Source organism: Callospermophilus lateralis, chromosome 8 (genome assembly GCF_048772815.1).
Source record: "Callospermophilus lateralis isolate mCalLat2 chromosome 8, mCalLat2.hap1, whole genome shotgun sequence".
In the NCBI taxonomy this organism is placed as follows: domain Eukaryota; kingdom Metazoa; phylum Chordata; class Mammalia; order Rodentia; family Sciuridae; genus Callospermophilus; species Callospermophilus lateralis.
Window position 1 is genome coordinate 1,001,822 of NC_135312.1, and position 16,215 is coordinate 1,018,036.

The window sequence follows — 16,215 nt, forward strand, 5'->3', positions numbered from 1 at the left end:
CCCTTTCTGCCTCTCTTTCTTTCCTTCCACTGGATGCAGTGGATGGGCACCTCTTGTTTACGCTCCAGTCGTGGCAGAGGGGCCACCACGTCCCTGCCCTGGTGCCCAGTGGTCCCTTGTGCCTGTCCACCCTCCCTTGCTGGCTGGCACATCTCCATGTGGGTGGCCACTCAGTGCTCCCAGGTGTTGGCTTTTGTGGCTATGTTTACCTTGGAGTGGCTGGTGCAGTGCAAGCTGCAGGCGCCTCCTTTCCTCAAGGGTGCTCTGACGGGGGAGAAGCGTGACCTGAGAGGCGGGTGCAGAATCGACACAAGGCAGGGCACTCGGGGAGCATCAAGGAGGGAACAGCTGACAATTCTGTTGTTGGGGTCGCCAGGATGAGGCATGGGGTGGGACCAAAAGGGACATGGTGGTGAGGAGCCATCTTGTGCTAGGGGACAAGGTGAGGGCAGAACCACACACCAAGGCCCAGATTCCATGGCTAGAAAGGCTGGGCAGGACCTGGCCTGGCCTTACTGTCCAGCTGCTGAGTTTGGATCCATGTTCAGGGCCACATGCCAGGTTCTAAGCCCCGCCCTGTCAGGCCTGTGTTCTGCCCACCAGAAGCAGCCCTGGGTTCTGTCTGCATGAGGGCAGAAAGGGCCTCTGGCCTCACTGTTCCTAACATGTCAGCCAGCCACACAGCCCCTTCCTTGCTCCTCCTTCACTCCCGAGCCTGGTGATCAGGATGTAGGGTTATGGGAGCTCATTGGGACCCATATGGCTCCCCCTTAGACTGTGTGAAGTTGGGAATGCTGTCCATGAGGCTTCTGAGGAATGTCTGGTGTCCCAGGAGTTACTAAGGACCATGGATAGGACTTTCTCGTAGTGGGCTCACTTGACTCCACCGTCAGCCTGACTGTGCCTGGTGAGGCCAGAGGAGGGCAAGCACTGGTCAGCATTCTTGAAAGAACTGGCCCCGAGTACCCAGCCGGCACTTGGCACACAGGACATCATGATGCTGAGCCTATGCACTGGCTTAGTGTTTCTCTTGCTGGTTTTCTTATAAGTAATTGGTTTTAACCTTACGCTTCTGAGTATGCATTAGTCACTGTTGATCTTGAAATCAGAAAAGTGCTAGTCTGACTTCCACTGTGACTGACTGCTTCTGCGAAAAAGCCTGTATCTTTCCACACGGGCTCTTCATGCTCTGCACAGCCACGCCTTCTGGAAGGAGCTGCCAGCAGCTTTGGGCTCCTCCTTCTACTTCGTTGTGACCATGTGCACAGGAGAGCTGCCCTGGGGTGTGATCCCAATGGGATACTGGCCACAGGATATGAGCCACTGTGTGGCTTATCCAGGGCCCTAAAGGGATACTCTGCTGGGCATGCTGTTCCTGGTCAACAAGCTGATTATTATTCATGATTTTGCTTAAGTCCTTTCTAGGTATATGAGAAATTCAGCTTTTGAAATTCCCATGCTCTTCATATAGCTTCCCTTTTTTGTGATGTGCACACATCTTCTCATCTCAGTCACTTGATCTTGCTGGTCTTACTTGGTCCCTTCACTGCTGGGGGTCCCTGGCCCTGTGAGAGTCCTCCAGAGCTCAGCACATGTGGCTGTTACTTGGCCCTTCCCAAAGGGCACAGGCTTTGTGAAGGAGGGACGGGAAGCTTTTCATACCCCTGTTGTACCTTCTGCACAATACCAAATTCCCAAAACAAAACAGGCAGTGAGAGTGGGTGGCTGGGGCTTCTTCCTGTGAAGGGCTGGGATGGGGTGGAGCTGCGGCTCTTGCCTGTACACCCACCAGGGTCAGGCAAACACCCCAGCATTGTGCAGCTGACCATCCTGGGCTTCTGCTTGCTGTAGCTATTGCTGGTGTGTACCTGTGGCCAGGACTGGCTCATCTCATATTTCTGTCTGGGTCTGCAGAGAAACCCCCACATCCTCGCAGGTGTGCCCTCTGCCTCCCATGCTTGACTCTGTTGCTCTGTCCTGCTGGGGTCTGGGTTTCGGTTCTGCTCAACACAGTAGGGAGTGCTGTTTCCATCTCCTTGACGAGGAGATTCTGGCTATAGAAGGTAGAGTTCTCCATTTGGGACTACACATTGTACTGTGGGGCCATGGGACCACGTAACCTATGCAGCAGACCATGGGAAGGTGCCCTGTGCTGGGGGGGTCATGGCAGGGCTGGTCCTGTGTGGGGGCTGTGGGTGCATACCCTGTGCTGGGGGGCCATGGGAGGGATCCCCTGTGCTGGAGTCTTTGGGGTGTGTACCTTGTGCTGGGGACTGCCCTGGGGCAGGAAAGATGGGTGCTTGTCCATGTGTACCTTGGTGTGCTGGTTGTTGGGTTTCCTGCTGGCCCCTGTCCATAATGACTGGCAGGGGCCTGGTCCTCTAACCAGCAGGCATCTGCCGCTTGTGAGCTTCCCAGTCCTCAGGAGCCTTTCCTGCTCCCTGATGTTGCTCCCTGGGTGTCTACAGGTGTGGTCTGGGGCTGTGCTTTGGTAGGAGGCTGGGTTGGGAGGGCCAGGGCTGGATGTCCCTGCTTATGGGTCACAGGTGCAAAAGGGCCTCTGAGCCAGTGTGTTCTGACTCAAGTTGCCCCTTCCCCCAAGGACCTGGTGAACATCGAGATGTTCCTGACGGCCAAAGAAGTAGAGGAGTCCCTGGAGAGGCGGGAAACGGCCACGTGCCTGGCCTGGTGCCATGACAACAAGTCCCGGCTCCGGAAGATGAAGGTGTGCGGGGCTCCCTAGGGCCGCCTGGGTGGGGGTGTGGTGAGGGAAGCTGCACCACCTGCCTTTAACCACACGCCTACACCTGTCAGTTCTGGTTTGTAAGGTGGGTTATTGGTGTAGGTTTTGGGGTTTGGGTGGTTTGGGGTGCAACCCTGAGGAGTGGCCTCCTGTGTTGGGGTTGGGACATTGTTCTGACATGAGGTTCAGGAGGAGTGGGATGTGGAGCTCCGTTGCATATGCAGCATGTTAGTGGCTGCCTTGCTTGGGAGTCTGGGCAGGCCCATGGGCTCCTGGTGCTCATAGATGCAGAGGGCAAGTTCCCTGGCAGGCTGCAGAGCTTGGGCTGTGATCATATACTGAATACACACTTGGTAGATATAGACTACAGAGGCTGCAAAGCGTAAACTGCAGAATTTGAACCTGGCTCACTAAAAGATGCTGTTGTCGTAGGGCTTGCAGAAATGTTTTAACTTTTATTAACAGCCCCCACCTCTGGCAGAAAAACTGTTTGTTTTCTGTTTTCTAAACTGAGTGCTTCTTTAACCCCACCTGGTTGAGCTTGTCGGGGTGCATGTAGTCACCAGCCGAGAGTGACACTCTCTGCCACTCAGGGCCGCCAAAGTGAGCACGAGGCGAAGACGGGACGAAAGAGTAGAGCCACCAATGGCTCCCCTAAAGAGAGTGAGGATCTTGGTATGGAAACCCTAAAAGGAAAGCCAGACTTGGTATGTAACACTGTGCACCCTATTCAGCTCCACCCCACTCCCCAGACAGCTCTGCTCAGGGCCCTGCCTACCTGAAAGTCGCTGGTTACTTCTGCAAGCCCTGGCACCTGCCAGACAGCACTGAGAGCATGGCTCTGAGGCTTGTGTGGTCTCCATCCAGCTGTGGGTGGATGTTGCTGTAGGCAGGGTCTGAGAGGTGAGGGGCGCTGCAGGTAGGCTGTCTGGGCAAGAGAGCATGATTCAGTGTCTAGGAGTCTAAAAGGGAACACTGGCCTAGCGCTGACCAGGAGTATGTGGGCAGGCACTGCTGCCCCACTGTGAATGTCTGCTAAATAGAGGATGCCCTCCACTTGCACAGGGAGGGGAGGCAAGCAAGGGAGGAACCTCGTCAGAGGCAGGAGAGTCTAGGTGGGTATGAACCTGGAGACCCAGTTCCACCGAGTTGGAAAATAACTTTAAATGAGAGGGTGCCAAGTTCACATCTGTTGAACTGACTTGGACATCCAGACTGCAAGGGACACTGAGGAGCAGAGCATGCCCAGGTCTAGAGAGGCACATGGAAAGGCTGCACAGAGGCCCTAGGCCTGGTATAGTGTGCACATGCGGCAGTGTTCACACCCATGTGGCTCCATGGGCTCGTATTGTATGTGCAGGTCTGGAGACCTTTTTGCTACTGCACGTTTGCACTACCCTGCTAGTAGACTATTTGAAAGTGATCAGGTAGATCAAAGAGCGGTTCTAAATAGGAAAGACAAATTTAAAAGTGTACCTTTTGCAAAGCAGTGACCTGGAGTTTTACCCCAAAAACTGCTTTTGTAAGAAGTCTGCAAAGTGACTTCTTTTTTTTTAGTCAGAGCCTGCTGATGGCCACCTACTGCAGAATCAGTGGTCATTGAGTAGCCCAGGGAGGCAGGAATGACCCAGGGAAGGTGGAGCCTCTGTAGGGACCCAGAGTCTAACATTGCAAAAGAGCAGAACGCCCACGGTGCCCTGTGGTGAGCTGCCTTTGTCTAGTGGGTCTGTACCGAACCTGCCACTCTCTGCAGAGCTTGCTGCCTTTTGGGAATCAGGGCAGCTTCTGCCTCCAGCCTGGCTGCTCCTCAGTCTGGGTGCAGGGGGAGGAGCAAGGGATGGGGGCAGCCAACCATCTTTGTCCCGCGTCACCTTCTATTCAGAGCTGGTGCAGCTGCTCCTGAATGGTCATGGTGTGTCGCAGTGGGGTCCTGGCAGGGGTCGAACATGCTCTGCAGGTTCAGGCTGGTGGCCCTTGGGACACAGTGTGCAGGCTGTGGAGGCCTAGTGGGGAAGTTCATGACATAGAGGAACTCTGGGCCCCAGGTCCAGATGCTTGTCACATGGAGCTTCTGTCCATGCCATCACATACTTTGGATGCTGTGGGATCAACGTCCTGTGTGGGTGAGGAGCCCCAGGCACACACACTGACAGTCTCAGGTTTAAGCTAATAATGTTTGTAGTAAGATTCACCTTTTCCCGAGTTTGCAGAATTTACTTATGCCTGCTGGCCCTACCCCCAGGCACAAGATTTCCAGCTGAAATAGGGTTGATATGGCTGGTTTCAAAGCAGCTTTGAGTTTCCATGCTGGCTGTTCCCACTGTGGACTCTGTACCATCCCCCAGTCACTGTGGTGCCTCTAGGCAGATACCTTTGGGCCTCACCTCCAACCTCCTTCCCCAACCCTTCCCACCTCTGGGCATAGCGCCAACCCAGACCTCTCTCATGGCCTCAGCAAATCCTGGGGCTTCTGCCCTTTGCAGGAACCACCCTTCCGCCATCTCCACCTGACCCTGGCTGACGTGGGCGGTAAGGTCATAGCAGGAGCCTCGGCTTCTGCAGGTATGGCACCTCCTGTTCCAGGCGGGACCTTTGCGCTGGCTCACACTTCTTGCTTGGGACACTTTCCTGCATCTGGCCCTGCACCTGTGCATCTTTGATGCTCAGGTGTTCCTTGGCAGCCCCTACGAGGTTATATCTTATAGCCCATCCAGCACCCAGGGTTCTCTCATTGTCTCCTCCTGCCTAGTGTCAGAGCCTCTTGACATTGGCTTGTCTGAATTTTTCCAGAATAGCCTTTGGCACAGACTGGAAGTGCACTGAGTCTCAGGCTTGGGGGCAGTAGGAGAGGATACCGCATGGGGGGAAGAAGGCTTGGGTACTCGAGTGCACAAGGTCATTGAGGACACATGGGAACCAGAAAACTCCTCTGCCCTTTGTGGAATGGATGGGTTCCGTGTGGGACTGCGAGCCTTTCCCCCACACCCAGTGAGCTGGTAACAGTTCCTGGCTGCTGCCCACCTTCATGACAGCTTTTCATGTGAGTCCATTGGGCGACTTGGTCCACACCCACTGCTCCTGCCCACCTGGCACCCCTATGCCAGGCTCTTGGGTGCCTCTTGGTGCCATGGACCCCCCAAGGGGAAACATGGCTCCACTCCCCCTGAGGCTATGTTCGGTGGCCCAGGCTCATGGGCTTGCAGTGCTGTGTGGACCCTGCTGGGTAGTGTTTGTCACAGGGTGAATGAAGCAGCCTCTTTGGCTGCAGCCCTGCCTCTCTGGCCAGTCAGAGGGCCTGCTGGGGATGGGATGCCTGAGCACTGTCCTCAGATGCCTGGCACTGCACTGGCCCTGGCACTGGCACCGGCACTCCACTGTTTTAACTTAGCGTCTCTTCTTTGCCCTCAGAGCTGCCTGGAGTTCAGCCTCAGGATCCAGGAGTTCATCGAGCTCGTTCGGCAGAACAAGCGCCTAGATGCTGTAAGGTAGGACTTCAGGCTGCTCCCAGCTTCTCATGTGAGGGCTGCCATGTCCCCTTGCCCCGTCCTCACAGTCTGGGTGCTAGAGGAGGATGCATGGTGACAGTGGGACTTGTAGTGTAGTGGCCTGTGGTGTCGTGACCATCTACATGAACCTGTGGTCAGGGCTCTGGGCACCTATCTTCCCACTTGGAAAGTGCCACCAGCTGCTGGAGGCAGGAATGCCCTGACAGGATTGGGCCTCCATCAGTTGAAAGTTCATTAATCTGGGTTGTTCCATACATGGCCATCTGCGAGACGACTGGCAGCAAGAAGAGCACTTTAGGGCTTTCTGTGGGCACAGCTGGGCTTCTTTGTCCCATCTTTGGCTCAAAGACTAAGGGAACCTTGGCTGACTACCTACACAGCCTCACCTGGCAGTCAGGGATGAGGATGGTGTTTTTGCTTATCCTTGGTCAGACGCGAGTGCCCACAGAGAGGTGGCTGAGTGCCAGTTCCCCTTCCTTGCCCCAGACCCGCTCATTTTCTGTCAGCAGCCTCATGATGTCCTCCTGGCGCCTGACCTGGGTGCTGTTGGCCAGTGTGTGCTGTGCTGGGGGCAGAGGCAGTGGCTGGTCCTTAGTCACCAGGCTTTTCTCACTCTAGCTTTGCTGAGGCTCCTGCCCACTTAAGCCTGGATCTCTGAGCCAGGAGGGCAGCACATGGGTGGAGCAGCTGAGCTAGGGCCTGCAGCAAGAGGAGCTGCTGCTGAGCCTGTGCTAAGGGGCACCTGACACACATCTGACTAGCAGGAGAGTTGCCAGGTGTAGGTATAGTAGGAAACCCCTGCCTGTGATAGCTGAGAATTGGTGGTGGCCTGTGTCCACCTTGAGTCCTATGGGTGGGTGGCAGTGAGCCATCCCAGTTCCTCGTTGGGCAAGAACAGAACAGGTGTCGTAGGTCCCATAGAGGGCAGGCTGCCTTGAATCCACATGCCAGTCTCACTGGCTCCCAGTGCCTATGCCGGCTAGCCAGTGGTAGGACAGGAGAGCCTGGTCTTTATTCCTATTCTGTCCACCGCCAGGCCCACTGAAGGGGAGCCCAGCCACAGCGGTGGGCCTCGGAGTGGTGCTGTATCCCGTCTGCATCCATAGCCCTTGTGCAGTTGGGTCAGCTGGCCTGCTGCTCTGAGGTACTCATATGGTCTGGGGGCAGTGATGGGGCCAGCTGTGGGGGCAGTCCACACACACACCCATCCTGCCCCTTTTGGCCCTCATGCCCACAGGATAGCATCCTCCCAGCCATGCGTGGCCTGGCCTGCTTCCCTCTTAGGGCCTCAGCCACCACATCAGCCCTGGAGTCAGAACCAGGCCCTCTGTGCTCTCATCACGTACCACTGAGGGCCCTTGAAGAGCATGACCTGGACTGGGCACCCCTCAGGGACAGGCAGGTGGCAGTGGGGTGGGAGAAGCTCTTAAAGCCTCATGACTTCTGGGGGCAAGGGCCCTATCTGCAATAGGAAGATGGGTCCCACTCCTAGGCAGTGCAGGTGCATAGGCAGCAGATGTAGCCCTGGAGTGTGGGTCCTGCTGCAGGGGAATGGGCATCGGCTGTCCTGAGCTCCTGCTCTGTGCCTGGCTGAGGGCAAGCACCTGATGGGTGACCACCAGGCAGCTATGGCCTGAGAGTGTCCTCCATGGACACCTGGGATGTCAGCTGTGTGAGCAGGTAAAGAAAGCTCTCTTTAGGAGTGATACTGCAGGAGCCTTTGTGGGTGGGAGGGCAGGCAAATGTGCCAGGTAGGGCTGAGGGGGAAGAGAAGGGAGCCTCAGGGCCGGCTTTTCAGAAGGTATGGCCAGGGTGGTTGGAGGTAGCAGACAGGTACCAACAGGACCTGGGCAGGGTGAGGGTGGATGGGTTTGGCTGAACTTAGAGGGACAGGGTATGAAGCTGAGACTGGATGCATAGGAATGTGAAGCCAGGGCATGTCTTGCTGAGGATCCAAACTGGGCCCTAGTGCTGGGCAAGGTGAAGAACTGCGTTCTCCATGCCGCCCTGCAAGCCCAGCCCTGGATGAGGGTGTGGCTTACCTTGGACTGTCCCCTGGAGCAGGGGAAGGTCCGGGTCCTGTCATCTGGCCTATTGCCTGTGAATCTGGGGGGGCCTGCTGGACCAGGCCATGGACCTCTCTGGCTGCTGCCTTGGGCATTGCTAAATGTGGAAGCGTGAGCTTCTGGTGGCTAACTTCTAACATTCTTAATTTTTTGTTTTTGTTGAGACAGGGCCTCGCTATGGTGCCTAGGCTGTCCTTGAACTCCTGGGCTCAAGCGATCCTCCAGTCTCAGCCTCCCGAGTAACTGAGAAAACAGGCATGTGCCACTGTACCAAGCAACGTTTTTTATTTTTGGTAAATGAGTAAGCCACATGCCTGACCCAGGTGTCTGAGTAACTTGATGAAGGTGGGACTGTACTGTGTCCACTAAGCCCCGAGGCCTTAAACCTGGCCAGGCCAAGTCAGGTGTTAGTCTTCTGGCTATGTTTGTTTATATGCATCTTTAAAGAGAAATGTGGTATTGTGTCTTAAGCGGTCTACACTGTGTCTCACACTGGTGGGTTCATTAAGGAGAGTTGGCTCTGTGGTCCTGGAGGTTGGTGTCAGACCTGCCTGTGCAGGGGCCTGGCTGCCTACCAGCTCTCAGTTGTCCTGGAGGGGTGCTGGCCTCGCCACTCTTCCCACAGGGTGGACAGCCATGTGGACTCCCATGGGTGTGTCCTGAGCCTGGATTCCTCTGCTCCTCTTGGCTACACTCTCCACACCTAGTGTCCTCTTCTGCCCCTTGGTGCTTCAGCCTCATGGCCACCTTGCTATTCCTCTGGGACTACTTGGCCACCTTCGGTGCCAACTCCAGTCTCCATGTGGAGCCACGCCCCTCTGCAGCTGTCCTGAGCAGGGATCTCCCTACCTCCTACCCCCTTCTCAGCCTCCACCCCTTCACACCTTGTTTCTGACAGTACAGGGCTTGGGGACTTGGGGGCATGGGTTGTGCTGTCACTGGTCCCTGGGACCAAGGGGCTGGTTCCAGGGGAAGAGGACCTGTGAGTGCCGAGGATTCAGTGGTAGACCAAGGGCATGTGTGAGTGTGGGTCTCCTGGACAGCCATAGGGACAGTGAACACCAGTGGCCAGCGGCCTCCACCCTGTGGGAGTTCTTGGGAAGGTTTGTGGACACATGGGCAGAGGGCCTTTGGGGTGAACAGCTACCCTTGGGTAGCTCAGAGGGGAGCGGCTGGTCCTCCAGCTGTATAACCCTTGCAGGTTAGGCCAGGAGCCCACTGTGTATGTCACTCATGAAGGACCATGGCTGTGTTTGCTTGCACACTTAGGTGGAGAGGCTGGGCTGTGTAGAGCAGGGAGGGGTATGCCAGGAGGCAAGATAGCCTCCCAGCCCTGGGGTGGGCATCCAACGCGGTTAGAGTTGTTTTGGAGGGCTTGGGGCAGTGCTCTTCCAACTCTGGTGAGCCCAGCTTCTGCTTTGCCTGTCCCCCAACAGGCCCTGCCCACCGGAACCTCCAGGGCCAAGGACCGACTCCCTGTGTGCCTTGACCCTGGTCTGAGCACTGTGAGTGTGGGCCCTTCAGGATGAAAGTGCACACTGAAATATGCCAAAACATTGTTTTTTAGACATGCAAGAAAGCACTTCAGTCAGGCTGAAGGGAGCCAGCTGGATGAGGTCCGCCAGGTCATGGGCATGCTGGCCTTCCCGCCAGACACACACATCTCCCCTTACAAGGTAATGTCCATTCTCCTGTTCTCTGGGTTCCTGTGGGCCTCCAGGGTCAGGGCATCCACATAAGGTGGGTTAGCTGCTGTTCCAGCTCTTGAGGGCCTGTCTGCCAGGTGGTCTGCTGTTGCCCCTCCTGCTTTATTCCCGTTCTGATACAGGATTTGAGTGGGAGGTTTTAGGAGCACTTTAGCCTGGCAGATTTGGCCCTGGATCCCCCCTCCTTCCCTGCCACTTCTCTTCCATCTCTTCCTGCAGTCCCATGGATGAAGCCAGCTTGAGTGGTGTCCTGTGCTTCCTCTGTGGTGTCATGGCCTCTGGGTCTCCAGGTCATGGTGGGCCTGGTGTGGTCTCCCTATCACACCTCCTGGTCCTTCTCCTCTACCCCAGGTTTGCTGGCAGACCTGCTCACCAGCCCTCTGACAAAGGCTCCTGCTCCCTGTCCTCGTGGTTTCAGTGGGGCCTGGGGGCGGGGGATGTGGTCATGTGCCGACGGGAGCCCCACCCAGGGAGCCTGCTGCTTTCTGGCCTGCTCAGCTGCATGTTGTAGGAATCAGTAGGACACCTTGTTGGCATTAAGTTTCAGTTTCCAGAAAATGACATCAAGTATAGCTCCTTGCTTGTGGATTTATTAACCTCGAAAAATTTATTAACCTCGAAGCTGGTCTCTGTTATAGCCAGTATGTTTGCCCTGTAGCCCCCAGACAGGTGGCATTGCTGTGCCCGAGTGGACCAGCATAGCTCCTTCTGGGAGGCTGCTGACCTCTTTGTGTCCACGAGGTGGTGAGGTGCTAGGTACTTTCTATGAGATGCCATCTGGTGCTGAGCCCAGAGAGCTCACGTTTCAAGTCCGCGTCTTGGGTTTCTCTCACATGGAGAAGTGGGAGAGGGCTGACCCTCTGTGGGTCAGTGTCTGGCTTGGCATATGGCTTGCCTATCTCTCCTCTCTTAGGTGGTCTTCCTGTCCGGGCACAGGGGAAGCAGGTCCTGCTGTCCCACCACCTTGAAAACAGGGTTGAACCCCTCCCCTTTAGTGCATACCTGTTTGTGCCTGTCAGAGGAATTTTGCAACAAGAGAGAGCAAGACCAGGATCACGTGGGAAACCCTTGACTGGGACAGACTGGCAGTTTAGGGTGCTGTGAACTTCACAGGAGAGCTGAGAACGCTGTGTGTTGGGTGCTGTGAGGAAAGGAGCAAAGGGCAGATCAGTCGCTAGACAGGGAGCAAGGCCTCACCTCAGGCAGCAAGCTGCAGGCCTCATCCCCGGGGTCATACAGTACCTGAAAGAAGGAAGCCTTGCTTAGAAAAGGGCATTGGCCATGAGGCCAGAGGCACAGGTCCTGGGAAGAAGGGCCAGGAGCCATCGGTTCTCAACAAGAACCTTGTGGGCTGTTGTTAGAGTTTACGGGGTCCTGCAGTTGGGTGTTAAGCCAGGATCACAGGCACATTAGGTGCTAGTCTCTGCTTAGGAGGGCCATGACTCCTGGCCCCCCCACTGCCCACTGCGGTCAGCTGTCCCTGCTGGGTCTCCTGGGAGGGTCCCAACACCTCCACCTCGTCTCTTCCAGGACCTTCTGGATCCTGCCCGGTGGCGGATGCTGATCCAGCAGTTCCGATACGACAACTACCGTCTGCACCAGCTGGGAAACAACTCGGTGTTCACCCTAACCCTGCAAGCTGGCCTGTCGGCCATTAAGACACCGTATCCTCCCTGTGCTCCTGCTTAGCTGGTTCCTGTCCCTGGTTGCATTCTAGCAGGCTGTGCTGTCCCAGAGCTGTGTGTCATGCTCTTGACACTCTTGGGTGGTAGTCTAGAGGGGCACTCTGTACTCAGCCTTGGCCCTGCTAGCACACCTGATGTGGCTCCCAGTCCTCAGAAGAGTCGGTCTGGGCCTGGCCATCCCGGCCCAGGGTCTGGCTTCACTTCTCAGGTCAGCTCAGAGTGGCTGTCTTTGAGGCAGGAAGGCAGCCTCCCCTCTCCAGAGGGCAGAGGCTCTCTGAGCTTCCTCACCTGGATTTGACAGATCCTGTGCTCCTACCCTTTACGTGACTGGCCCCATCCTGCATGATTGACCCTGTCTAGCATGTGACACTATTCCTAAATGTGACCGATCTGTCCCTTGCATGACTGACCTGTCCATTGTGTAACTGGTTCTGTTCCTCCTGTGATGCTATTCCTCCTGTGATTGACTGACTGGTACCACTGCTGGTGCCTGGCTGAGCTGCGCTGAGACAGAACCCAGGCCTCACCCTGACTGCCTCTGCTGAGCATGGAGAACAGGAGTGTGTTTGCTCGTTGCCTTCTTTGAGGTTCCCTGAGAAGGTCACTGTCCTAGGGCTCTTGCCTCTCCTGCCTGTGAGGCGGGGGCTGGACGAGGGCTGGGGACCATGGAGCCAGTGTGGTCTTGCTGCAGGAGAGGCCTGGGGGAGGCGCACTGGTTTCCAGTCTCAGGTCAGGCCTCGCCTCTACGTGGCTGCTTTGCCCTCATTTGTTCCCTGTGTGGTGACTGACTGGCCAGGCAAGTGCCCTGAGCTCAGAGCAGTGAGGGCCAGGGGTACCTTCTCACTGCTTGAGCCAGTGACGCCCAGCCCTTCCTTAACACTGTGCATAGGCAGTGCTACAAGGAGGATGGCAGCTCGAAGAGCCCCGACTGCCCCGTGTGCAGCCGCTCCCTCAACAAGCTGGCGCAGCCCCTGCCCATGGCACACTGCGCCAACTCACGCCTGGTCTGCAAAATCTCTGGCGATGTCATGAACGAGAACAACCCACCTATGATGCTGCCCAATGGCTACGTCTACGGCTACAATGTGAGCTGTGGGGCAGGGCGTTGGGCTGGGCGGGGCAGGGCGTTGGGCTGGGCTGGGCTGTGCTGTGCAGGCTGCCTGTTGAGCTGCTGGTGTTCCCTGGCAGTGTCAGTGTGTCTCAGGAGATGATGCTGCAGGCTGAGCTGCATGCTCTAATGGTGTGCTGTGTGAGTTTTTAATGGAAACCTAATTTATAGTGCATCTTCTTAATATGTTCCTGATCTTATTTTTCAGTCTCTGCTTTCCATCCGTCAAGATGATAAAGTTGTTTGCCCAAGAACCAAAGAAGTCTTCCACTTCTCACAAGCCGAGAAAGTGTACATCATGTAGGCCCCGTGTCGCCAGGTGCACGCCTCGGCTGGGGCTGTGTGGGCAGGGCACGCCCTCCCCATCCCTGGCCCTAGCCTGCCACCGCATTTCTGTTTCTTGCGACCAAAGATCAGTGAGCAACGATAAATACTCTTAGGAAGTGAGGAAGTGAGATTTAATGAGTTCGTACTTGAAAACAGCGTTTGATGGGTAGGATTTTGTAACGTAAGTCGACTATTCGATGCTTCTGCAAAGTACTTGCACCTCTCAAAGGAAACTCTACAGCCTGACCTCAACCCCGAAGAGCTTTAGGACAGCTCACAGGTAGGAATCTTTCTCTCCCGAGTTTCTCAGCTTCCTCTTTTTGCTGAAGAGTCCTGGGGAGCGTAAGGAACAGGCTGGTCCTTCAACACATGTTAGCCATGGCCTGGGTGAGGTGCTGGCACGTGGCGGCCTGCGGTGACTTGCCATGCGGTGCACGAGGGCCCTTCCTGATGTCACTGGAGCTGCCACCAGAGCGCCCTGCAGGCCCTGGGGCCATGTCCTGCGTGCGAGCTTGGGCTCAGCCCTGGTCCTCCGTGCACCGCCTTACTTCCTGCTTCGAGAATGTATTCACGTGGAAATCCACTGGATCGAGTTTCTGCAGAGGCCTTGCTGGATAGTTCTGTAGCCCTGGAGTCTGCATGCTATTCGTTACAGGAGCGGATAGTTCAGCTGAAGCAAGTACTGATGGGTTTTCAGAACACACGAACCATTGTAGTCCACACAGAAACCTGTGGTAGAGGTTTGTATCTAGCGCTTATTTTTGCATGTTGATGTTGATTAGCTCATAAGCTGTAAATGTAAAGCGTGTTAATAAAATGGCTTTCTATTTCTCACTCTGAGGAGTTTCTGAGCCCAGAGGAGTACTCTGCCCTCCCTGGGCTCACTCACTGGGGCTGGGGTTATGGCTGCTGTCACTGCAGCAAAGGGGGCCCCCAGTACATCAAGACAGGGGTTTCAAGAAGAGCACAACAATCTTCCCGCCTTGCAGAACCCACCACTAATGGGAAGGACTGCCCTGAAGTTGGAGGCCTCAGCTTGGAATCCTGAGGTCACATCTCACTCTTGGCCTGATCATTGCCCTCCTGGGCCAGGGGTGCAGGCTGGTTGGACAGCCAGCTTGGGTTCTGAGAGCAGCTCCTGTCGCCTGTGGCCCCGGTTCCCAGAGTCTTTGGGGCTGCTGTTGGTTGTGGCTAGAGTCTGAGGTTCTGAGCTGTGGTCAGCTGCCCTAACCCTCACAGCTGCTCTGCAGTGTCCCTGCCCTACTCTGCGGCCAGCCCTGCTTGGCACTTGATCTCTGATGGCTGCCTCAGCCCTTGTACTCCTGTCCTGCCATGCGTCCTCACATACGCCTCCTCCTGTGCCCACTCCAGTTCAGGCCTTTGGGGAAGTTGATGCCTGCGGTGCCCATTGCTGACCTCTACTCTCTATAGCCACCCAGGGCTCAGCTTTGGGGTCTCCCTGTGACCTGTGCAGGCCAGGTGGTGCCAATCAGCACACTACACCGTATTGTAGCCCCTGCCTGCTCCACCCACAAGTCCGGCCAGCAAGTGGCAGCAGAACTTCACGTGATGTTCCTTATGCCCCACACTCCTGAGCACTATGTGCTCTCCAGAGCAGGGCCTTCCAGGACTTGCCTCCTGCTCATCACCTGTCCACCACCTGTCTGCTCCTGTCTCTTTCTTACCAATGGACAGCACAGCAGAGAGCATACATCCCACATATAGCCCCTGGACCAATCCAGCTTCCCACTGGTGCTGTGTCCTTTCCCAGTCAACACTTTGGTGACCATTGCCAATCAGTAGCTCAGCTGTTTCTTCAGCACCATGAGAATGGAACTATACAGCGTGGGCCCATGAGATCAGCCTCATGCCTGGGTGGGTCATCCACGTACAGCAAGTCTTCATCTTCCGCTAAGTTGTGGGCCATTGCAGGAGCGAGCACAGTGGCCCATCCTTTCTTCACATTGGTAGTATCTCAGCTGTGAGTGCGCATCCACATCACTTGCTGGATGCACACTGGACAAAGCTGGAGGGGTCAGACTGGCTTCCACCCTCCTGTAGTGGTACGGGACCTCTGTCTGCTCCGTGCTCTCCAGTGCTGGGTGCTGGCAGCCTTTTGTGGTTAGACTGCTGGTTGTGTAGTCTAACTGTGCTGTTTTTAAATAATTTTCTTTAGTTATAGATGGACACAATATCTTTATTTTTATTTACTCTTTTAACCTGATGCTGAGGATCAAACCCAGGGCCTCATGCATGCGAGGCAAGTGCGCTCTACCAGTGAGCTACAACACCAGCCCTTAAATATATAATTTTTAAATAATTATTCTTTAGTTGTAGTTGGACACAATATCCTTAATTAATGAATTTACTTCTATGTGGTGCTGAGGACCGAACCCAGGGCCTTACCTGTGCTAGGCGAGTGTGCTACTGCTGAGCCCCAGCCCCAGCCCTAACTCTGCTGTTTTTAAAAACTGGGTTTAAGATGACAGATTAAAGCATACCAGACCTTCAGTGAGAAGAGCTGTTTTCCTCTTGTTGCCTCAACGAATGTGTTTCAGTCGTCCTTCTTGATGTGCTGGAGCAGCAGAAGTAATCCACGTTCGCAGAGACCACACAGGTCGGTTGTCTTCTTGGTGGACCCAGCTGCACTGGCTGGTGGTCATGCCTGTGATCCCAGCCACTCAGGAGGTTGTAGGCCAGCCTGGACAACACAGCAAGACCCTTCTGCCAAAATGGAAGGGCTGGGGTGAGCTCTGGCCTTACTCCTGGGTTTAGTCCCCAGTGCTGCAAGAAATAAAACTGCTATGAACATTTGTGTTCGAGTCTTTGTAGACATGGTTCTTGTCCTTTGAAAATAATTCTCTGGAAGAATTGCCAAGTTCCATGGTGGTTGTGCTTGACTCTACTCCTGCCAAAGACTTCTCCAGGTGGTGTGCTGCGCCGCCACCTCTGCAGGCCCTGGGGTCCAGTGGCTCATGTCTTTGCCGGCATTTGGTGGTGATGGTGTTTTCGGGCAGAAGTCCTGGTACTTCACTGAGGTTTCCGTTTGCTTTCCTCTGGTGACAGTGCTGAGC

General features: G+C 55.5%; 1 protein-coding gene across 2 annotated transcripts in view; it reads left to right on the forward strand.

Annotated features, from left to right (window-relative positions):
* Maea (macrophage erythroblast attacher, E3 ubiquitin ligase) overlaps positions 1–13,975 on the forward strand; it is a 36,690-nt gene extending 22,715 nt beyond the window's left edge. The window contains exons 4-10 of one of the 2 annotated variants that reach the window (XM_076863890.2): positions 2,603–2,725; positions 3,337–3,450; positions 6,152–6,228; positions 9,883–9,991; positions 11,552–11,685; positions 12,596–12,791; positions 13,023–13,975. In XM_076863890.2, the coding sequence (XP_076720005.1) occupies positions 2,603–2,725; positions 3,337–3,450; positions 6,152–6,228; positions 9,883–9,991; positions 11,552–11,685; positions 12,596–12,791; positions 13,023–13,118 (849 nt within the window). In that variant the 3' untranslated portion in view covers positions 13,119–13,975. The remainder of the gene's footprint in view (positions 1–2,602; positions 2,726–3,336; positions 3,451–6,151; positions 6,229–9,882; positions 9,992–11,551; positions 11,686–12,595; positions 12,792–13,022) is intronic. The other variant, XM_076863892.2, reaches the window with a different exon arrangement.
* Positions 13,976–16,215: the final 2,240 nt, after the last annotated feature.